The sequence below is a fragment of the Ranitomeya imitator genome, chromosome 2 (assembly GCF_032444005.1).
Source record: "Ranitomeya imitator isolate aRanImi1 chromosome 2, aRanImi1.pri, whole genome shotgun sequence".
NCBI lineage: Eukaryota > Metazoa > Chordata > Amphibia > Anura > Dendrobatidae > Ranitomeya > Ranitomeya imitator.
The window spans coordinates 47,364,388-47,388,842 of record NC_091283.1 but is presented as its reverse complement, the minus strand read 5'-3'; the positions used below and the strand labels follow the sequence as shown (position 1 = coordinate 47,388,842).

At 44.2% G+C, this 24,455-nt stretch overlaps 1 protein-coding gene and 1 long non-coding RNA gene across 2 annotated transcripts in view; one reads left to right on the top strand and one right to left on the bottom strand.

Moving 5' to 3' along the window:
* Positions 1-23,649, bottom strand: part of LOC138661751 (uncharacterized) — a 28,892-nt gene extending 5,243 nt beyond the window's left edge. Inside the window, exons 1-2 of the long non-coding RNA XR_011317961.1 lie at positions 23,573-23,649; positions 19,128-19,213 (exon numbers count right to left, since the gene is read on the bottom strand). This is a non-coding gene — a long non-coding RNA (uncharacterized lncRNA). The remainder of the gene's footprint in view (positions 1-19,127; positions 19,214-23,572) is intronic.
* Positions 20,112-24,455, top strand: part of LOC138661750 (cytochrome P450 2B11-like) — a 35,317-nt gene continuing 30,973 nt past the window's right edge. The window contains exons 1-4 of the mRNA XM_069746644.1: positions 20,112-20,285; positions 22,761-22,923; positions 23,009-23,158; positions 24,215-24,375. Coding sequence (XP_069602745.1) covers positions 20,112-20,285; positions 22,761-22,923; positions 23,009-23,158; positions 24,215-24,375 — 648 coding nt within the window. The remainder of the gene's footprint in view (positions 20,286-22,760; positions 22,924-23,008; positions 23,159-24,214; positions 24,376-24,455) is intronic.

Here is a 24,455-nt window from a genome sequence, read left to right as displayed (position 1 = left end):
TTGAGAAGGTGACATTTGGATGGCTTGACTTTCATGCCATACCTGGATAAGGCTTCGAACACTTCTGTCAGGTCTATTAAGTGTTGTTCGTAAGTCTTTGAGTAGACGATCACATCATCTAGGTACATGAGGACGGTCTCGAACTTCTTGTGTCCGAGGCAGCATTCCATTAGCCGCTGGAAGGTACCGGATGCGTTGCAGAGTCCGAACGGCATGCGATTAAATTCACATAGACCCATTGGTGTGGTGAACGCCGTCTTTTCCTTATCTCTCTCAGCCACAGGGACTTGCCAATACCCGCTTGTTAAGTCTAAGGTGGAAAAATAATTAGCAGATTTCAAAGCAGTTAAGGACTCTTCTATCCTAGGCAAGGGGTAGGCGTCTTTATGGGTGATGTTATTAATCTTCCGGTAGTCTACACACATTCTCATGGTTCCGTCCTTTTTTTTGACAATCACTAGAGGGGCCGCCCAGGGGCTACAGCTGTCTCTTATTACCCCGGCCTGTTTCATCTCCTTCAGCATATCTTTTGCACACTGATAGTGAGCGGGCGGTATGGGTCTATATCTTTCTTTTATTGGGGGATGGTCACCGGTGGGGATTGTGTGTTCTACCCCTTCTATCCGTCCGAAGTCCAATGGGTGTTTACTGAAGACTTGTTCATATTCCGTCACTAGCCTATACACCCCTTGTTTTTGATGGGTAGGTGTTGAATTTATGCCCACGTGTAGCTGTTGGCACCAATCCTCCAATTCTGCGTCTGAGCCGTTGCCTTCCATCTGACAGGTTGGTTCTAAGGGCTCAATGGTTGTGACGGCATTGTTGTCAACAGTATATAGCTTTGCCACTGTAGCATACCTTGGCAAAGTGACCTCTTCCTCTCCACAGTTCAAAAGTCGTACCGGCACTCGTCCCCGGTGTACCTCGACTATCCCTCGTGCTGTGAGTATAGTGGGCCTGCTGTCGGTGTACACTTGTTCTGTTAAGGCTTGATAATCTCGTCCCTTAGTACCAATGGCTGCTCTACACCATACCAGCATTTCTGTTTTTGGTGGGATTACAATAGATGTTGGATCACTTACCCTCACACTGCCGATTTCTCCACCTGCAACTTCTACCTGTTGCCTTAACATCAATACTTTTATTTCCCTTCGGAGAACTCTCTGCTGGCAGGATTGGGCAGTTTCAGCAATTTGCTGTAAGACAGAAATAACTTCGGAAAAGCAGTTCTCTAACCCATTCATTCCTATCAATACAGTTGGTTCACAGTTCCGCCGGTCAACATCAACAACAATTATACCCTGTTTCTTCAATTCTACTTTACCAATCTTTATGGTCATCTCCCTGAATCCTAGTTTCGGTACCAACTTACCATTACTGGCCCATATATCTAGTTCAACATCAGAGGGCCCTTTATCAATATCTGCATCAGCCCAGTACCTCTTATAAAGGATATACGGTATAGATGAAATCTGGGAACCTGTGTCCAGCAAAGCATTGAGAGGAATTCCGTCCAGCACGATAGGGATAATGGGTCGTCCTCCGATGTACCTGTCGTGCCAGGGTGTTGGGCCTTGAAAGTTCATTCCTGTGAAGCGGCCCGCATTCCCAGGGGATTCCCATTTAAATCACAATCTCGTGCAAAGTGGCCTGGCTGCTGGCAACGGCGGCAAATGGGCTGTCCATCCGGTTGGTAGCGGTCGCGGGGTCGTCCTCTCCATGTCGGGTATCTCCGGGGTCTCATCCATGGAACATCTTCTCTACAGTTTGCCAACTCCATCTTGGGTCCTCTCATCTCCTGCATGGTTTTAGCCATTGAAGCAACAGCATCAGTTAAAGAGTCAAGCTTTTGTTGAAGAGCCTCATTAGTACTGGGCCCCATGGGCTTAGCAATGGCCCCGGACATAGCTGATGTCACTGGTACTCCATGTTGTTGAGGAGCCTCTGCCATGAGTTGCGCAGGCTCCTGATCTCGAGGTGCCTCTGCCAGCTGGAGACGTATAACGCTCTCCTTTAATTGGGCAAATGTCAATTCAGGGTTCTTAAAAACAAGCATGCTCACATGCCCCCGGTGAGAAGGGGTGTAGAGTCCCTCAATAAATTGATCTCTTAGCAGTTTATCCGCTCCGGTGTTAAAAATGGGTTCAGCCAGTGTAAGTGATTTAAGGGCTTCCTGCAGGTTTAAGGCAAAGTCTCTCACGAACTCATTAACTTTTTGTTTGCAATTAAAGAATTGTACTTTAGCTTTGCTGCTGGCAGTGGTTTCAAATGTAGCTTTTAATCCAGCAAATATGCGTTCAACAGTGCCTTTTAGATCAGCTGCCCATGCTGTGACTTCTCGCTTAGCATGGCCACTTAACTGCATCATCAGGAGACTAACACGCTGAACTTCACCCACGGGGAACATGTCAAAATGGGCCAGCATCTTTTCTCTGAAATCGTCAAGGGTATTAGGCTCACCTTCATACATTGGAAGCCATGGGCCACCCGGGGTATATGGCATCAGCACCGACATGATGGGCGCCACTCCTTGCACCGCTGCGCTACCGGACTCTCTATCGACACTCTGTCTTTCAGCTGCATTAGCATCGCCGGGTGCTGCGGCGTCTCCGTGCTGCGACATATTGTGCCCCCTTATTTAATCCGGACCCTTCCGGTCCTCCGCTTCCGTCGGGATAGTGTAGATTCGTTCCGCTGTGCAGCAGGATCGATTTTCCCCTTGCTCTGATGTCAGAGTGCTCAGCTTGGTGCCGCCCACAATGACACCCACCCACCGCGCTCTGTAATGGCGGATTCTGAAGTTTTTCAGTTAGACTGGGGCTCAGGTGATGGCGTAGCTCAATTAACAGTCTCGTGCCTAACGGTTATGAAGTGATTACCTCAGGGGATGGCGGCCATCTTTACTCCATTATAACCAATGGGGAAAAGTCACTTTCAATAGTTTTCAATGGGAAATGGAATTTTCTTTAATAAAGTCAATTTTCAAGATTTTTCATCCAAGTTTTCACAATTTTGGACTCCAATCATGGCACACAATACCCGGTATACGGGCTGGCTGAATCCTGTTCATGACGCCAATTGTGACGCCCAGGAGACCGGAATACCCAGCACCGGACCAATGGAGTCTGTCTCTTGAGGGGGATGTCACGGGTGGCTTGACCCGGTGCTGTGGCCTCAGGCAATGCACAGTGTAAGGGGTATCGTGAGGGGACAGGCACTTACTTGATCAGCAGCAGGTTCTCCCAGCGGTGACGATCCCGATCCTGGATAGATGGCTATTGTCCAAATGAAAGACTGAGGCACTGAAACGTTTAACCAGTTTACTTTAACATAAAAGGATTTACAACCAGTCCTGTCACCGGAGTCTGTATGGGAACTCTGAGTTACTTTGACCCTGCCGGGGTCTTCGCCTCTTATTGTGCGCAATTTCTGTGTGGCCCTGCTGCTGTATGTGAACTGGCTGCCGGCCCAATCTGTCCCCTCCGGGTCCTGGTTCGACGGGCAACCCGAGTCCTTTTATCGGTTTACCCCCTCTGGGAGTACCACTGAACTCTGTGTCCGGTTGCTGTATTATATATAACTAGATGGCAGCCCGATTCTAAAGAATCGGGAGTCTAGAATCCATATATACTTTATTTATTCAAATGTAAGAATAATACAATTAATAAATAATAGTAAGAAAGAACAAAAATAATAGGCAGTATATGGAGAAAACACCAAACAAAAGTTCAAAATTGGTGTGAAAATGTCACTGAACCACTTCACAACTAAATATATATAGTTTTGGTAAATGGTATTATCATTTTTTTGACGAAATTCGGCAGGAGCTTGAAGAGCAACGTCACTGGGCCCGCCTCCATGCAGTAGAAACTTGCTGTGAGGTAAAAATTCAAAAATCACACCAAAATGGCGGGCGGAGTGTGTCACAGTACGGCACGTTTCTGATTGGTCGCTCGCAGCAGGCGGCAACCAATCAGACACTGGACACTGTTGACGTCACTTATCTCCGGACATTAGCTCCGGACATTAGCTCCAGACATTAGCTCCGGACATTATCTCCGCACATTAGCTCCGGACATTAGCTCCGGACATTAGCTCCGGACAAAGCCACGGAAGTTGGCACAAATTGCAGGAAGTAGTATTCTAGGCAATTAATCTCTGGACATTAGCTCCGGACATTAGCTCCGGACATTAGCTCCGGACATTAGCTCCGGACAAAGCCACGGAAGTTGGCACAAATTGCAGGAAGTAGTATTCTAGGCAATTATATATTAGATGAATACAGCCACGGATCCGGTATCCATCTTTGCGCCTGTTCTGGGTATTGATTAATGCTACCCGGTTCTCACAATGTCCTTTTTCTCTATCCCTCTTCTCCTCAGGCCGGTGATTTAGGCCTGGTAACAGTCACAGGGCTGTTAGAGATTCAACTGTATGACCTCTCACTTTCAGCTCCTTGGCCCAACTGCCATTTCTTCTCTCAGACCAGAATGGATCAAGGGGAGTCTCTGGAGCTCCCCCTTCTGGCCGGAGGTGGTAGTGCAGTCTTGCTATTTTAGTATTTGTATTTACTGTCAGTAACTATTTTTGTGGCAAATACCCCTAGGGGTGCCACAGTTGCTTAAAAGTAGACAGAATCCATTGACGTTTTAATTCCCCAGGTTTGACAGTTTATTTAAACCTTAAATTACAAGTCTGCGGAGTTCCAAATGCCCTGAAAAAACATTAATAACAGTGTAAAGTATCCAAGGACTGTATTGTATACTTTTTAACACAATCACACCCCTTACTTTTGCCAAAGGGACCTAACTATAGAAATGGAAGGTAATCCAGTAGTAGCCATCAGCCCATTTAAAAACACAGACACATGACATATTTTTTATCATTAAAAAATGGTCCAAAAATTATCACTCAGTCATTTGGGATCAGGAAAACCGTTCTGTTCAGAAAACTGACCAACACTGCTGGTGTTGCTGACAGAGGTAATATCATGCTCTTATTCTATAATGCGCCTCTGCGTTTTCAGGCTAATATCCTTGCCAAAGTTAAAGGCAGGCAATTATGACCAAAGTTTGGGTATACTACTGACAAGACGACTGTTGCCAATGGTGGTGCTTCTGCTAGTGATCACCACAATTTTAGCCATTGTAGGGGATCATTTTCTTTTACATTACTCTGCCCATTGCCATTGCTACTTTTTCATTTTGCACATCACTATAATTAACTTGTTGACATTTTTTCAAACTCAATTACACCCTTGCCAAAAAGGATGTAATAAGAAATGCTAGATGGGTGCTGAAAGCAAAATGTAGCAGCATGGTGCGGTATAGATATGGAGAGTACAGCGGTGCACATTCAAATGTCTACATTTAAAATAGAAATTCTACTTTTTCAACAAAATTCAACCGCTTTCCCAAAAATTACAGAATAAATGCTAAATAGGTATATGTCAAAAAAGCCAACAGGGCACTGTACTGTTGTGTTGTACAGATTCCACTAATAAATTAAATGTACAAAAAAAAATATTCTGTGCCATGCACATTTTGTCAAGTAGACATTCATTGTTAAGTATCTGAATTTGGGGGAATTTTCTTTTATATTTTTAAAAGCACAAAAGGATTGCATAAGAAATTCAAAAAGTACAGTTGCTCATGACAAACAAGCCCACGTTCCCTAATCAACACTGATTTCACAATCTTTTTTATATAAAATTATTGCGCAGCCTTGCTGCTGCTTTCTAGTGAATAAGAATAAAGAAAACAAAATGTCTATTTATAATTGAAATGTTCAAATGCAGCAGCACAGATGCCAGATACACCATGTAACTGCTTAATCAGACTGAGTCTCGGACTGCTGCCCGGCCCGCACCTCTCCTATCCCTCTTTTCACCTTTGATTGGGATATCTGTGTTAGCTGCAGACTAATACTCTAACCTTCGTGACTGCTGCAGTTGTGCAACACATTTCTGTCTGGAGTATTTGTGCAATACTTTAAGGTTTTCTTTTCCTATTTTTTTTTTTGCCGAGTTATAACATCCTTTTACTATCCTAAATCACCTTTAGATAGTTGCTGCAATCCCTGCCTAGGCTTTTATAAAAGCTATGATAGCCTTTCCTTACTCGTTGCACCATGTGAAGTGAAAACTGCAAGGTGTTATGGCCTCATCTTGTGAGTTGGATCCTCTTAGCTCCAGGTCCAAGTGGGCATAGAGGCCACAGGCATCAGTCAGCAAGTAAGGCACATGAGAGTGAGATGCGAGCACTGGACACCGCAGGCAGACAGGACACAGGGAAAAAGGAACTTCAATCACTGGAGACCACAGGCAAACAGGACACAGGGAAACAGGTATGGAACAGGTAGTGGTGCATAGGCAAACTAAGGTCGGGGTCACACTTGCGAGTTCAATGCGAGAAACTCGCGTGAGTCTCTCATCAATACCCGGCACTGCCGCCGGCACTCAGGACCGGAGCATTCAGCAGCATAGAAATACATGCAGCCGCACACTCCAGTCCGAGTGCCGGCGGCACTGCCGGGTATTAATGCTCGAGTTTCTCGCACTGAACCCGCAATTGTGACCCTGGCCTAAGAGTCTTAATACCAAGACACAGTTGAGTGTTTTAGTGGGCGTTATATAGGTAGACGATCACATGGGATTACATCGAGCTATTTGCAAACAACAACTTGAAGAAAAGAGAGTTTAGCAGACCCGTGTGAAGGGAGCAGAGCCTGAACAGTTGTCTTGCGGGGTCTGCTGGATCTGGGCTTGTCAAACACATCTCCAGTGTCTTCAAATCTTTTTTTAATTCTTTATACTTGACGCTGAGACACATTAAAAGTGCCAGCCACCTCTGCAGTGGATCAGGTCTTCAGCCTCTTGATAATCCAGGCTTTGGTCGCAGGGTGGATTTTTGGCATGTTGTCAGAGCTCAAATTTCAGTTCAAGTGAAGGTCTGGGGTGCTGGGTTTCTTTTTATACACACACACTAATTAACCGATCATTTACTGTGTACAGGTGAGGATGTAAACTAGGATTGGGTGCATTATATGACCAGGCGACAAAACTTTTGTCTTGTCAAAAACCAACCATTCTGTGTCCATTAACTGATCAATATTTCTGCATTGATGCCAATTTATTTTCTTAACCTAAACCACATTTTGGAGGGTTTCAGCTTTCAAAAGGATAATTTATACAACCAATGGATAAATTTAATGTCAGGTTATAAGTAGGGTTGAGCGACCTTTACTTTTATAGGATCGGGTCGGGTTTCACGAAACCCGACTTTCTCAAAAGTCGGGTCGAGTGAAATCGGCCGATCCTATAAAAAAGTCGGGGTCGGGTTCGGCCGAAACCCGAAACCCAATGCATTGCAATGGGTTACTATGGTTCCCAGGGTCTGAAGGAGAGGAAACTCTCCTTCAGGCCCTGGGATCCATATTTAAGTGTAAAAGAAAGAATTAAAATAAAAAATATTGCTATACTCACCCTCTGACGCGCCCTGGTACTAACCGGCAGTCTTCCTTCCTTAGAATCAGCGCTTGAAGGACCTTCGGTGACGTCGCGGCTTGTGATTGGTCGCGCGACGGCCCATGTGACTGCTCACGCGACCAATCACAAGCCGTGATGTCACCGAAGGTCCTTCAAGCGCTGATTCTTAGGAAAGAAGGCTGCCGGAAAGAAGCAGGGCGCGTCCGAGGGTGAGTATATACCTAATAATTGTCTCTACAGAAAGGAAGAGGACTAGACCTCTAGCGCCACCTTTTGGAAGCATAGATCCTTAAAGTCAATATCGACTCTTGAACAAGCCTCACAATATGGCAAAAACCAAACCAGAATCTCAGAGATCTGATTTCGCTGGTGTGAGTTTCTGGGCGGGGATGTAAGGGGAAACATTTCTGCTTCTGGATAGTGACAAGCCAAGCCTGACTTGTCAGAGGGAGGAGGCTTATTAGCCATACATGCTCCTCTGGTAAATTAAATATGCAAATATCTACAAAAATTGAAAGGAACGGATGGCACTCACCGGTTAAAAAACTTCTTTATTCCAATACTTTAAAACATTGGCGTCGGGAGGATGGGAGCAGGAGTGGAATGAACGACAGCCGTTTCGCGCTGCAGCGGCGCTTCTACTGGTCACACCAAATATGCAAATATAAAAATTGCATCTTCAGAGATGAAGAGGACCAGAAAAAAATTTGAATTGCTTTAAAACAAATTGCACATCTTTAATAAGAAGTCATCTCTAGAGATTAGCATTAATATATTATTAAGATCAAGAGAGACTAAGAGCGACCTTACTCCTTACCACAGCTCTTATTGTTCTCGTTCTAATGGTCTGTAAAGCATTGCAACAGGAGAAACCTCAGGAATGCCCTATCAAATCATATTATGGGCTCCTCCAGGCTTCCATAGCTAACTCACTGAACATACATCCTGTCTGGACATTAACAAGGAAAAGGATGGTCTTTCAAAATGAACATAAAGTAGCCCTATACCCTCTATATCCTGTACAGTAAGTATCCAGTAGTAAAACTTGATATGGGCTCGAGAACCATTTCTACTACTTTTTTCTTTATATTTTTCTTTTTTATTATTATTTTTATTATGTCGAATTTTAGTATTATTCTAAACAAATGTGGCACCCCTAGGGGTATTTGCCACAAAAATAGTTACTGACAGTAAATACAAATACTAAAATAGCAAGACTGCACTACCACCTCCGGCCAGAAGGGGGAGCTCCAGAGACTCCCCTTGATCCATTCTGGTCTGAGAGAAGAAATGGCAGTTGGGCTAAGGAGTTGAAAGTGAGAGGTCATACAGCTGAATTTCTAACAGCCCTATGACGGTTTCCAGGCCCAAATCACCGGCCTGAGGAGAAGAGGGACAGAGAAAAAGGACATTGTGAGAACCGGGTAGCATTAATCACTACCCAGAACAGGCGCAAAGACGGATACCGGATCCACGGCTGTATTCATTATATATAATACAGCAACCGGAAAAACGTGAGGTGATATCAGCTTCACTAGGGTCGGACGCAGCAACAGACACAGAGTTCAGCGGTACTCCCGGAGGGGATAAGCCGATAAAAGGACTCGGGTTGCCCGTCGAACCAGGGCCCGGAGGGGACAGATTGGGCCGGCAGCCAGTTCACATACAGCAGCAGGGCCACACAGAAACTGCGTACAATGAGAGGCGAAGACCCCGGCAGGGTCAAAGTAACTCAGAGTTCCCATACAGACTCCGGTGACAGGACTGGATTGTAAATCCCTTTATGTTGAAGTAAACTGGTTAAACGTTTCAGTGCCTCAGCCTTTCATTTGGACAATAGCCATCTTATCCAGGATCAGGATCATCACCGCTGGGAGAACCTGCTGCTGATCAAGTAAGTGCCTGTTCCCTTATGATACCCCTTACACTGTGCATTGCCTGAGGCCACAGCACCGGGTCAAGCCACCCATGACATCCCCCTCAAGAGACAGACCCCATTGGTCCGGTGCTGGGTACCCCGGTCTCCTGGGCGTCACAATTGGCGTCACGAACAGGATCGAGCCAGCCCGTATACCGGGTATTGTGTGCCGTGATTGGAGCCCAAAACTGTGAAAACTTGGATGAAAAATCTTGAAAATTGACTTTATTAAAGAAAATTCCGTTCCCCATTGAAAACTATTGAAAGTGACTTTTCCCCATTGGTTATAATGGAGTAAAGATGGCCGCCATCGCCTGAGGTAATCACCTCGTAACCGTTAGGCACGAGACTGTTAATTGGGCTACGCCATTACTTGAGCCCCAGTCTGACTGAAAAACTTCAGAATCCGCCATTACGGAGCGCGCGGCGGGCGGGAGAAGCAGGGGGCGTGTCATTGTGGGCGGCATTAAGCTGAGCGCTCTGACGTCAGAGCAAGGGGAAAACCAATCCTGCTGCACAGTGAAACGAATCTACACTATCCCGACAGAAGCGGAGGACCGGAAGGGTCCGGATTAACTAAGGGGGCACAGTATGTCGCAGCACGGAGACGTCGCAGCACCCAGCGACGCTAATGCAGCTGAAAGACAGAGTGTCGATAGAGAGTCCAGCAGCGCAGCGGTGCAAGGAGTGGCGCCCATCATGCCGGTGCTGATGCCATATACCCCGGGTGGCCCGTGGCTTCCAATGTATGAAGGTGAGCCTAATACCCTTGACAATTTCAGAGAAAAGATGCTGGCCCATTTTGACATGTTCCCCGTGGGTGAAGTTCAGCGTGTTAGTCACCTGATGATGCAGTTAAGTGGCCATGCTAAGCTAGAAGTCACAGCATGGGCAGCTGATCTAAAAGGCACTGTTGAACGCATATTTGCTGGATTAAAAGCTACATTTGAAACCACGGCCAGCAGCAAAGCTAAAATACGATTCTTTAATTGCAAACAAAAAGCTAATGAGGGCGTGAGAGACTTTGCCTTAAACCTGCAGGAAGCCCTTAAATCACTTACACTGGCTGAACCCATTTTTAACACCGGAGCGGATAAACTGCTAAGAGATCAATTTATTGAGGGACTCTACACCCCTTCTCACCGGGGGCATGTGAGCATGCTTGTTTTTAAGAACCCTGAATTGACATTTGCCCAATTAAAGGAGAGCGCTATACGTCTCCAGCTGGCAGAGGCACCTCGGGATCAGGATCCTGCGCAACCCAAGGCAGAGGCACCTCAACAACAGGGAGTGCCAGGGACATCAGCTATGTCTGGGGCCATTGCTAAGCCCCTGGGGCCCAGTACTAATGAGGCTCTTCAACAAAAGCTTGACTCTTTAGCTGATGTTGTTGCTTCAATGGCTAAAACCATGCAGGAGATGAGAGGACACAAGATGGAGTTGGCAAACTGTAGAGAGGATGTTCCATGGATGAGACCCCGGAGATACCCGACATGGAGAGGACGACCCCGCGACCGCTACCAACCGGATGGACAGCCCATTTGCCGCCGTTGCCAGCAGCCAGGCCACTTTGCACGAGATTGTGATTTAAACGGGAATCCCCTGGGAATGCGGGCCGCTTCGCAGGAATGAACTTTCAAGGCCCAACACCCTGGCACGACAGGTACATCGGAGGACGACCCATTATCCCTATCGTGCTGGACGGAATTCCCCTCAACGCATTGCTGGACACAGGTTCCCAGATTTCATCTATACCGTATATCCTTTATAAGAGGTACTGGGCTGATGCAGATATTGATAAAGGGCCCTCTGATGTTGAACTAGATATATGGGCCAGTAATGGTAAGTTGGTACCGAAACTAGGATTCAGGGAGATGACCATAAAGATTGGTAAAGTAGAATTGAAGAAACAGGGTATAATTGTTGTTGATGTTGACCGGCGGAACTGTGAACCCACTGTATTGATAGGAATGAATGTGTTAGAGAACTGCTTTTCCGAAGTTATTTCTGTCTTACAGCAAATTGCTGAAACTGCCCAATCCTGCCAGCAGAGAGTTCTCCGAAGGAAAATAAAAGTATTGATGTTAAGGCAACAGGTAGAAGTTGCAGGTGGAGAAATCGGCAGTGTGAGGGTAAGTGATCCAACGTCTATTGTAATCCCACCAAAAACAGAAATGCTGGTATGGTGTAGAGCAGCCATTGGTACTAAGGGACGAGATTATCAAACCTTAATAGAACCAGTGTACACCGACAGCAGGCACACTATACTCACAGCACGAGGGGTAGTCGAGGTACACCGGGGACGAGTGCCGGTACGACTTTTGAACTGTGGAGAGGAAGAGGTCACTTTGCCAAGGTATGCTACAGTGGCAAAGCTATATACTGTTGACAATAATGCTATCACAACCATTGAGCCCTTAGAACCAACCTGTCAGGTGGAAGGCAACGGCTCAGACGGAGAATTGGAGGATTGGTGCCAACAGCTACACGTGGGCATAAATTCAACACCTACCCATCAAAAACAAGGGGTGTATAGGCTAGTGACGGAATATGAACAAGTCTTCAGTAAACACCCATTGGACATCGAACGGATAGAAGGGGTAGAACACACAATCCCCACCGGTGACCATCCCCCAATAAAAGAAAGATATAGACCCATACCGCCCGCTCACTATCAGTGTGCAAAAGATATGCTGAGGGAGATGAAACAGGCCGGGGTAATAAGAGACAGCTGTAGCCCCTGGGCGGCCCCTCTAGTGATTGTCAAAAAAAAGGACAGAACCATGAGAATGTGCGTAGACTACCGGAAGATTAATAACATCACCCATAAAGACGCCTACCCCTTGCCTAGGATAGAAGAGTCCTTAACTGCTTTGAAATCTGCTAATTATTTTTCCACCTTAGACTTAACAAGCGGGTATTGGCAAGTCCCTGTGGCTGAGAGAGATAAGGAAAAGACGGCATTCACCACACCAATGGGTCTATGTGAATTTAATCGCATGCCGTTCGGACTCTGCAACGCATCCGGTACCTTCCAGCGGCTGATGGAATGCTGCCTCGGACACAAGAACTTCGAGACCGTCCTGTACCTAGATGATGTGATCGTCTACTCAAAGACTTATGAACAACACTTAAAAGACCTGGCAGAAGTGTTCGAAGCCTTATCCAGGTATGGCATGAAAGTCAAGCCATCCAAATGTCACCTTCTCAAGCCAAAGGTACAGTACCTGGGACACATCGTGAGTTTGGAGGGAGTAGCACCAGATCCCGAGAAAATAAACACCATAAGGGATTGGCCAAGACCTACCAGTGCAAAAGAAGTGAGACAATTCCTGGGATTGGTGGGTTACTATCGCAGATTTATAAAAGGATTTATCAAGTTGGCAGCACCCTTGCAAGACACCTTGGTAGGGCAGACGAAGAAACCTTCAAACCGAAACCCTCCTTTTCAGTGAAACGACGAAAGGGAAGACTCCTTTGAACAACTAAAGAAGGCACTAACCGGAGAAGAGGTTTTGGCATACCCAGATTACTATCAACCTTTCATCCTCTACACCGATGCCAGTAATGTGGGACTAGGAGCGGTGCTGTCACAAAAACAAGAAGGTCGGGAGAAAGTCATCGCCTTTGCAAGTAGAAAGCTCCGGCCTACTGAAAGAAATTCAGAAAATTACAACTCCTTCAAATTGGAACTACTGGCAGTAGTTTGGGCTGTGACTGAACGTTTCAAACACTATCTGGCCGCTGCAGAATTTATTGTCTATACTGACAACAATCCGTTGACCCACCTGGACACAGCCAAATTAGGTGCGTTAGAACAGCGATGGATAGCCCGGTTATCTAATTACAACTTCATAATCAAGTATCGAGCAGGTCGCAAGAATGGAAATGCCGATGCCCTATCCCGGATGCCACACTTACGAGATGTAGAAGAGGAAACGGGGGAGCTTGAAGAAATTGAACTACCAGCCTTCCATCGTCCCAAGGCAAAACATCATCAGTCAAGTACCTATCAGAAACGGAACACTTTTGGAGAGGCGGCTGGGATCGGGAGATGGTGCTAGGAGGAGGAGAGGTGGACGACGATCGTTTCGCGCAGATGCGCTTCAACGGGTCCAGGTGCACAATTAAAAACGTCATATCCTTTATAGAGGACCAGCTGACGTATCATTAACAGGTGTGTGAGATAAAAACACATAGGGTTAAGTGCAAAACACTATTAACAAGCACATATAAATTACAACATTATAAGACATATATGAAAAAATCATGTCTAACCTTACAAAAAAATCATGTCTAACCTTACAAAAAAATCATGTCTAACCTTACAAAAAAATCGACATGTCTAATTTATCATTAAGGCCGATGGGGCCCTGAGCATTAGTATCCATTATCCACTTTGCCTCCCGCTGCAGTAAGATTTTATTGCGATCTCCGCCTTGCACGGGACATTTAACTATTTCTAAGCCAGCGAACCGTAACACATTAGGGTTCGCATTATGATAATCCTGCATATGTTTAATGAACCGAGGGCACCCTTTACCGGATAACACTGAATTATAATGCTCTTTGAATCTAGTGACCATCGGCCGTATTGTTTTACCGATGTAGTAAAAAAGACATGGGCAGAGAATTAAATAGACAACATATTGGGTTTTGCATGTAATTAAATGCCGAACAGAATGGCAAACAGGACCTACACGAATTGGATTGTCTAGGAGTCTTAAATGACAAAACTTACAGTTGCCGCATCTGTGGTTACCTGTTGGTTGTGACCGCGTAAGCCAATTGTTACCCGTCGAAGATAATCTATTGTTGACTAGCAAATCCCCCAAATTTCTCGTCCGCTTATAACCGAATCTTGGACGACTCATGGCTATTGCTGCCAAATCCCGGTCGTTTTGCAAAATATGCCAATTTTTATTTATGGCTGCATAAATATTTTTATCGATAGGGCTATGCGTAAAAGTAAACGTAAATCTTTTTTGTTGCTCGTCGACTTTGCGAGGGACCTGTTTTAAATTATCCTCCCCAGATTTTAGCAACAGCAGAACAACGCGTTAAACAGCTCACCCAAAATGAATTACTAAAAACCCGTAAACGCAAAAAACAGGTCCCTCGCAAAGTCGACGAGCAACAAAAAAGATTTACGTTTACTTTTACGCATAGCCCTATCGATAAAAATATTTATGCAGCCATAAATAAAAATTGGCATATTTTGCAAAACGACCGGGATTTGGCAGCAATAGCCATGAGTCGTCCAAGATTCGGTTATAAGCGGACGAGAAATTTGGGGGATTTGCTAGTCAACAATAGATTATCTTCGACGGGTAACAATTGGCTTACGCGGTCACAACCAACAGGTAACCACAGATGCGGCAACTGTAAGTTTTGTCATTTAAGACTCCTAGACAATTCAATTCGTGTAGGTCCTGTTTGCCATTCTGTTCGGCATTTAATTACATGCAAAACCCAATATGTTGTCTATTTAATTCTCTGCCCATGTCTTTTTTACTACATCGGTAAAACAATACGGCCGATGGTCACTAGATTCAAAGAGCATTATAATTCAGTGTTATCCGGTAAAGGGTGCCCTCGGTTCATTAAACATATGCAGGATTATCATAATGCGAACCCTAATGTGTTACGGTTCGCTGGCTTAGAAATAGTTAAATGTCCCGTGCAAGGCGGAGATCGCAATAAAATCTTACTGCAGCGGGAGGCAAAGTGGATAATGGATACTAATGCTCAGGGCCCCATCGGCCTTAATGATAAATTAGACATGTCGATTTTTTTGTAAGGTTAGACATGATTTTTTTGTAAGGTTAGACATGATTTTTTTGTAAGGTTAGACATGATTTTTTCATATATGTCTTATAATGTTGTAATTTATATGTGCTTGTTAATAGTGTTTTGCACTTAACCCTATGTGTTTTTATCTCACACACCTGTTAATGATACGTCAGCTGGTCCTCTATAAAGGATATGACGTTTTTAATTGTGCACCTGGACCCGTTGAAGCGCATCTGCGCGAAACGATCGTCGTCCACCTCTCCTCCTCCTAGCACCATCTCCCGATCCCAGCCGCCTCTCCAAAAGTGTTCCGTTTTATCGCATCATGAATAAAGGACTTTAATTCAGCAGCTTTTCTGGGTGAGTGCCACATATTCTTCTTTTTTACTATATGGAATGGACTTGATTTTTCTATGTGGAGCACCGCCGTAGTCTGCTTTATCTGTGCTTGCTACACGAATCCTGCGCAGACATTGTGCTGCTTTGCGTCAAAGATTGGGTGCATTTTGAGCCTGGTGCCGTCTATATTCTTTGTTTTGTCTATTTTATATGACCTATCAGAAACAACAAGAGGTGAATTTTAATCCGTTAGCACACCATAGATGGGCTGACACCCAAGACAGCAATCCGGCTGTGAAGTTGGTGAAGGAACTGTTGACTGAGCAAAGTGCATATCCCGATGAGGATGCCCAGAAGAGACGCATCAACTCTGGAAAGAGAGAGGCAAAATGTTCCTGTATCAAGGGAAGCTCTGTAGAAGATACACCAATCCGAAAACACATGAATTGGTTTGGCAGATTATTGTGCCTAAACAAGATGTGAAGATGGTCCTCGAAGCTTACCATAATGGTACTGGTCACTTCGGTTGGAAAAAGTTAGAAGTACTTCTAAGAGAAAGATTTTATTGGGTCGGGATGAGAAAATCAATCGAACAGTGGTGCAGAAACTGTGGCCCGTGCAACCTCAGAAGAAACGATCAAAAGAACCAAAGAGCACCACTGCAGCCCATAATCACCAAACGACCACTTGAACTTGTAGCCATAGACCACGTGAAGTTGACACCAAGCCGGTCCGGCTATGTCTATGCCTTGACCATCGTGGACCATTATTCACGCTTCTTGGTAGTAGTACCCGTAAAAGATCTGACAGCAAAAACAGCGGCCAAAGCGTTCCAAACGTACTTTTGTAGACCCCATGGATATCCGGAACAGGTTCTCACCGACCAAGGTACGGCCTTTGAATCAGAGATCTTCAGAGAATTCTGTAATATTTATGGTTGCAAAAAGATCCGGACGACGGCCTATCATCCACAAACAAACGGCTTATGCGAGAAGATGAACCATATTGTAATAGACCTACTAAAGACTTTACCTGAGACAGAAAGGAATCAATGGCCAGAGAAATTGCCTGACTTGGTGGATCTGTATAATCATGTCCCGGTGAGCTCCACCAACTGCACCCCAGCTTACCTTATGCGTGCAAGACCCGGCCAATTACCAATCGATCTAGAAATGGGAATTCTGAAACCAGATGTAGAAGTTCAAGACTCCAATTGGGATATCATACGGCAAAAGCAATATCGCCAAGTGCAAGAGAGTGTGGAAAAAAGCCTTCAGCAAACTAGAGAAAGACAAGAGCGAACTTTCAACCAGAATGCTCTAGCGACCCCATTAAGACCGGGTGACCAAGTGCTCAAGAGAAATCGTCGAACCAATAAACTAGACAATCAGTGGGAAGCCGTACCCTACACAGTTTTACCAACAAGAATGGATAATCCTAAAATGTGTCTCATTAGCAAAAACGGAGGCTTAACATCTGTACTAGTGTCAAGAGACAATCTTAAATTATGTCCGGAAGCACTGAAAGAGCCAGAAGTTGTCCAGCCAGAACCAGAAGTTATTCAACCCATACTGGTTCAACCAGTAAAGGAAAAAGAAGAGGAAATGTATCACACCTGTATAGGAGACTTTCCCAAAACCCTACTAACATACCATGGTGCAGTAGTCGTTCCCATGGTGGCCTTTTACCCAACACCAAACCCAATACCAGAAGTCCCAAGACAGGAAGAGGCTGACCCCGTACTACAGGAGGTTCCAGGCCAGGAAGAACAGATTCCTGATCAGAGTAATCCCATTCACGGTGAACTTGCCAACTCCATAGTCGTGGAATTATCTTTAGCAGAGCGGGCAGGTACTACATCCGCAGTAGACAGTAGTACACCACATGAAGAGACACCGCTATTACGTAGATCACAGCGTAGTACCCAGGGTCAATTACCGGCCAGGTATGCAGATTACCAATTATAAAACTATAGTCATTGTTATCATTCTGCAACGTTTAAGCCCAGTACCTACAGAGACTTGTCTGTATGAACTTCTTGCATATTCTTGAACTTGTTATCAGCCCGGAGGCACTAAATCAAAGCTCCGGAAAGACTGCTTTTTGAACTTTGCTTTTTGCTCTTTTTGAACTTTCTTTAGACTTTATATTGACAACTTCGTTGGAAAAATGGAACTAAATTCCTGGACACAAAGTGCAGTGCCTTTCCTAGTACCTTCAAGGATAGGACTGTATTAATGGACGCTATTTGAAGTGACTTTTTACAGAACTCTATTTTTGTTTCCTTGAGTGGTTTTTGTAACTTTTCATTTTTAAGACTCTGTACATATTAATTGTTATTTCAAAATGTTATCGTCCCACAGTCCCGGAGTACTGTTCTTAACTAAGGGGGAATGTGGCACCCCTAGGGGTATTTGCCACAAAAATAGTTACTGACAGTAAATACAAATACTAAAATAGCAAGACTGCACTACCACCTCGGGCCAGAAGGGGGAGCTCCAGAGACTCCCCTTGATCCATTCTGGTCTGAGAGAAGAAATGGCAGTTGGGCTAAGGAGTTGAAAGTGAGAGGTCATACAGTTGAATCTCTAACAGCCCTATGACGGTTTCCAGGCCCAAATCACCGGCCTGAGGAGAAGAGGGACAGAGAAAAAGGACATTGTGAGAACCGGGTAGCATTAATCACTACCCAGAACAGGCGCAAAGACGGATACCGGATCCGTGGCTGTATTCATTATATATAATACAGCAACCGGAAAAACGTGAGGTGATATCAGCTTCACTAGGGCCGGACGCAGCAACAGACACAGAGTTCAGCGGTACTCCCGGAGGGGGTAAGCTGATAAAAGGACTCGGGTTGCCCGTCGAACCAGGACCCGGAGGGGACAGATTGGGCCGGCAGCCAGTTCACATACAGCAGCAGGGCCACACAGAAACTGCGTACAATAAGAGGCGAAGACCCTGGCAGGGTCAAAGTAACTCAGAGTTCCCATACAGACTCCGGTGACAGGACTGGATTGTAAATCCCTTTATGTTGAAGTAAACTGGTTAAACGTTTCAGTGCCTCAGTCTTTCATTTGGACAATAGCCATCTATCCAGGATTGGGATCATCGCCACTGGGAGAACCTGCTGCTGATCAAGTAAGTGCCTGTTCCCTCACGATACCCTTTACACTGTGCATTGCCTGAGGCCACAGCACCGGGTCAAGCCACCCGTGACATCCCCCTCAAGAGACAGACCCCATTGGTCCGGTGCTGGGTACCCCGGTCTCCTGGGCGTCACACAAATAACATGCAGTAACAGTTAAATAAGGTTCAGCAGTGACACCACATGGACGTAGAAATTATTACATCCAACAGATCCTAATAAAAATAACCACAACGAGGACACCTAGTGGCAGCGAATAAGAACTGCAGCCTTGTAATGTGGCAATTAGCCACAGAAAATACCACATCTAATGGAGCAAATTAAAAGCAATCAGGCCGAGGATCTCTAGTGACGGCCACATTAGACCTGCACCTGAGAATATCTTGTCAATTTGCATTTTTGAAACCTGTTTTCCTCTGTAGCCCATCAAATAAACATTTTACCTGCTGTTTTTCCTCCTTTTCCTTTTAAAATGTCAATTTTGTATCCACCATATCTACGTGCTTTCTACCTGATAAATACTTTGGCTCTAAGTTTAAAAAAAAAAAGCGTTAGTTTTAGCACTTTTATTACTTTATATTTTATTGGAATCTTTTGCTTTACTTTTCGTAAATAGTAAATAAGAAAACTTGAGAAAAGAATCAACTTCTTACAATACTTGCCTTTCTCCACCCCCATCTTTGATCTCCCTGACACTGGCAACGCTCATCAACACCACAGATTTTCTTTTACATTAGTAAGCAAAAAAAAGGATCCTTTTCATATGGGAGAAAAATGGATAATTATTTAACGGATCCATTTTCCGTAAGATTCAATGTTAAAGAAATAGATCGAGTTGAAATCACTTTTTTTTCAGGAGGACAAAAAAGTTGTGTCTGCCCAATGGACTGCTGCTGGATCCGATCTTGGGGGTGATTACTGGACATGTGAACATAGCCTAAGGATATGAGCACGCAATGTCTTTTAGAAGCTGCTGGGCTTTAAAAAAAAAAATAATAATAATCTAATACTTTTATATTTTTTAAAGATTGCAAAATATGCTTAAGGAAAAACACTAGCGGTATTTTTCGTAAAGCGTATTTTTCGTGTCTTTTTTGTTCTTTTTTTTTATATTAGTTTTGTTGTTTTTTGAAACCCCTTTCCAGGCAGATTCCAGGCGATATCCCCTGAAATAGATGCCATGTGCACATCCTCATTTTTGCTGTATGGTTATATAAAGTGAGTAAGATTTGTAGCTTTCCCTGGTCCGGTGCGTTGTGTCAGTGGCATTCCTAAACCCTTCCTTTATTTCGTTCCCGGCCCCTATTTACATGACCTGAAGACCATGAGCCGGGATCACCCGAGTCCCCTCCTCGGAGGTTGTATATAAGAGCCCTCCTCAGATGAGCAGCATTACACCTCCCCGAGAGACACCCAGACTCTGCAGCATGCTTCTGGCCACCACTATTCTCCTCCTTGTCTTACTATGTCTGGTCCGGACAATATGGATAAAAGGAAATCCTAAGGATGGGCTCCATCTGCCTCCGGGACCCCGTCCGCTCCCAGTGATCGGGAACGTTCTCCAAATAAAACCTCAAGAGTTTTTGCTCTCACTCCAGCAGGTAAGCAATTGGGGATACTATTTATGCAGAATAGCATAAGTTCTAAAAAAAAGTAGTTTTTTTTTAAGTAGGCGTCTTTTTATTATATAGATATAAGTGGAATTTATTTTTGACTACTTTCTGTAAAATGCCATATTTTTTAAGCTCATAAGGCAGAAAAAAAAAGACAGTAAATTCTCCAAATATAAAAGAGATTTATCACAAAATGCTTTTATTACCAAGAACAACCAATCACAGTGCAGCTTTTAAGAGCAGAAAAGGAATTAAAAGTAGTGATTCGATTGGTTGCTATGGGAAACCATTTCATACATCTCCCTTAGTGACTACGGCCTTTCAAGAATATGTCCAGTGTTGTAACTATTATTCAGTGCATCTAGCAATAATGAAGTAAATGAGCAGATAGGAAGGGTTAAAGATTTGGGTGCAGATAAACTTTTACCATTTTAAAGACAAGTAATTGGAACAAATCTATCCCAATACAGTATGATGTCCCTCACAGTACATTCCCCACACAGTATGATGTCCCTCACAGTACATTCCCCACACAGTATGATGTCCCTCACAGTATATTCCCCACACAGTATGATGTCCCTCACAGTATATTCCCCACACAGTATGATGTCCCTCACTGTACATTCCCCACACAGTATGATGTCCCTCACTGTACATTCCCCACACGGTATAATGTCCCTCACAGTATATTCCCCACACAGTATGATGTCCCTCACTGTACATTCCCCACACAGTATGATGTCCCTCACAGTATATTCCCCACACAGTATGATGTCCCTCACTGTACATTCCCCACACAGTATGATGTCCCTCACTGTACATTCCCCACACGGTATAATGTCCCTCACAGTATATTCCCCACACAGTATGATGTCCCTCACTGTACATTCCCCACACAGTATGATGTCCCTCACAGTATATTCCCCACACAGTATGATGTCCCTCACAGTATATTCCCCACACAGTATGATGTCCCTCACTGTACATTCCCCACACAGTATGATGTCCCTCACTGTACATTCCCCACACGGTATAATGTCCCTCACAGTATATTCCCCACACAGTATGATGTCCCTCACTGTACATTCCCCACACAGTATGATGTCCCTCACAGTATATTCCCCACACAGTATGATGTCCCTCACTGTACATTCCCCACACAGTATGATGTCCCTCACTGTACATTCCCCACACGGTATAATGTCCCTCACAGTATATTCCCCACACAGTATGATGTCCCTCACTGTACATTCCCCACACAGTATGATGTCCCTCACAGTATATTCCCAACACGGTATGATGTCCTCACTGTACATTCACCACACAGTATGATGTCCCTCACAGTACATTCCCCACACAGTATGATGTCCCTCACAGTATATTCCCCACACAGTATGATGTCCCTCACAGTATATTCCCCACACAGTATGATGTCCCTCACTGTACATTCCCCACACAGTATGATGTCCCTCATAGTACATTCCCAACACGTTATGATGTCCCTCACTATACATTCCCCACACAGTATGATGTCCCTCACAGTACCTTTCCCACACAGTATGATGTCCCTCACAGTAAATTCCCCACACAATATGATGTTCTTTACAGTACATTCCCCACACAGTATGATGTCCCTCACAGTACATTCCCCACACTGTATGATGTTTTTACAGTACATTCCCCACACAGTATGATGTCCCTCACAGTACATTCCCCATACAGTATGATGTCCCTCTCAGTACATTCCCCACACAGCATGATGTTCTTTACAGTACATTCCCCATACAGTCTGATGTCTCCCACAGTACATTCCCCAAAGAGTATGATGTCCCTCATAGTACATTCCCCACACAGTATGATGTCCCTCACAGTACATTCCCAACACAGTATGATGTCCCTCTCAGTACATTCCCCACACAGTATGATGTTCTTTACAGTACATTCCCCATACAGTCTGATGTCTCCCACAGTACATTCCCCAAAGAGTATGATGTCCCTCCTAGTACATTACCCACACAGTATGATGTCCCTCACAGTACATTCCCCACACAGTATGATGTCCCTCACAGTACATTCCCCACACAGTATGATGTTCTTTACAGTACATTTCCCACACAGTATGTCTCCCACAGTACACTCCCCACACAGTATGATGTCCCTCACAGTACATTCCCCACAGAGTATGATATCCCTCACACTATATTCCCCACACAGTATGATGTTCTTTAGAGTACATTCCCCCTCACAGTATGATGTCTCCCACAGTGCATTCCATACACAGTATGATATCCCTCACTGTACATTCCCCACACAGTATGAGTATATGAGGATGGTGGTGCACTCTTGCCCATCGGAGGATTCTTCTGATCTCCTGTGGGCCAGTCCAAGCCTAGACATATATAATTGTTGTAGGTACATAGGTACATTACAAATTTGTGTATTTTCATCTAATTTTTTTCACAGTTCCAGAGAAAATATGGTCCAATATTCACTATATATTTGGGATCTCGTCCAACTGTGGTGTTTTGTGGATATGATGCGGTAAAAGAGGCCTTAATAGACAATAAAGATGTATTCAGTGGAAGAGGGAAGATGCCAGTGCCTGAATATGTGCTGAAGGGATATGGTAAGATGTCCTATCATTAGTTATCCTTATGACCAACTTATACTTCTTATATTTAGGAAACTCAACTGAGTATTCTCTCTTCCAGGAATCGTCGGCAGCAATGGAGATCGCTGGAAGCAGATGAGACGCTTTGCAATTACGACCCTTAGAAACTTTGGGATGGGCAAGAGGAGCATAGAAGAGAGAATCCAGGAAGAGGCACAGTTTCTAGTAGAGGGATTCAGCAAAACTGAAGGTGCAGAAAAATTTCACGTGCCATATGTGTCTCCTGTATCATGCAGCTAGTCATTCTTGTTATTGTCAGAGAGATGGAAGCAAATAGAAAATCTGATCCAAATGTGTAGACAGGAAAAGATGAGTTGGGGGTCCAGGAGGTGTTCAAAGTTAGACATTCCAGGGATCAAACCATAAAGGAATCCAGGGATTAATCAGGATAATTGTGAGGTAGACCAACTGGGTCAGAAGACAGAATGTTGATCCACAAAAATGCAGCGTGCAGTATCACATGGATACAATAGGTAGCACAGCAGGTGATACGAGACTGGGAATTCAAACAGAACAACAGGAACGTATAAGAATCGCAGAAGTAATCTCAGAATTATTTTGATGATTAGTTGCAAGCAATTGGCTGGTCAGTCAGACCACCTACTTGGACCACTGGAGGATGAGTCAAACTGGCTCCTGCACCATCTATCATCTCTGTCTGTTTGGCTAGGGGAAAGTGGTGGCACCTGAAAGAGATTTTGAGCATTGAATTGATGGTAGGAGAATATGTAACAATAGTTATGTTCATCAAGCCAGGAAAGCCATGTATTGGTACCAGACTCCATGACATCTTAGAAGAAGACTACCCAAATGACTCTTCTCTAGTAATTAAGTCTGCATACATTTATATTTCATATTATATATTATATACTGTATATTGCTGTGGTTTAGCAGCCTAAAATGTGGTGACAGGTTCCTTTTAAATGTGCCAATATGGATTTAATCTCCATTCCCACAAATTTGCTGAAGGTTCCCATGCCCTCAGAGTATCTTCCATTTGTATTATCCAACAGTGAAAAATGTAGACTCCTTACAATGCTATAATATAATATCAGACAAATCTAGCTCAATATCCAGTTGCTCGAAACAAAACAATAATTGTGAAATAATTCTTCATAAATAAGTTAAAATTCACTAAAGTACAAAAAGTGGACGTAGGCTATACGGTCAACTGAAAGAAGAAGAGAGTAGAAGAAACCTTTACTAAATAATATAGGTAAAATTTCTCTTTTTTTTCTCTCCATAGGGGAACTATTTCACCCAACTTTTTTCTTTAGTTGTGCCATATCCAACATTATCTGCTCTGTTTTATTTGGCAAGAGGTTTAGTTACAAAGATGAACGATTTTTGTCTCTTCTTAAAAATATCACCGGGGCTGTTCGATTCATGAATTCTGTTTTTGGCTTGGTGAGTACTGCTGTTTTACTTTTTTTTTGCTGTTTTACTTTTTTTTAGAACCAATCTCTCAAGATTATTTTTCACTAACG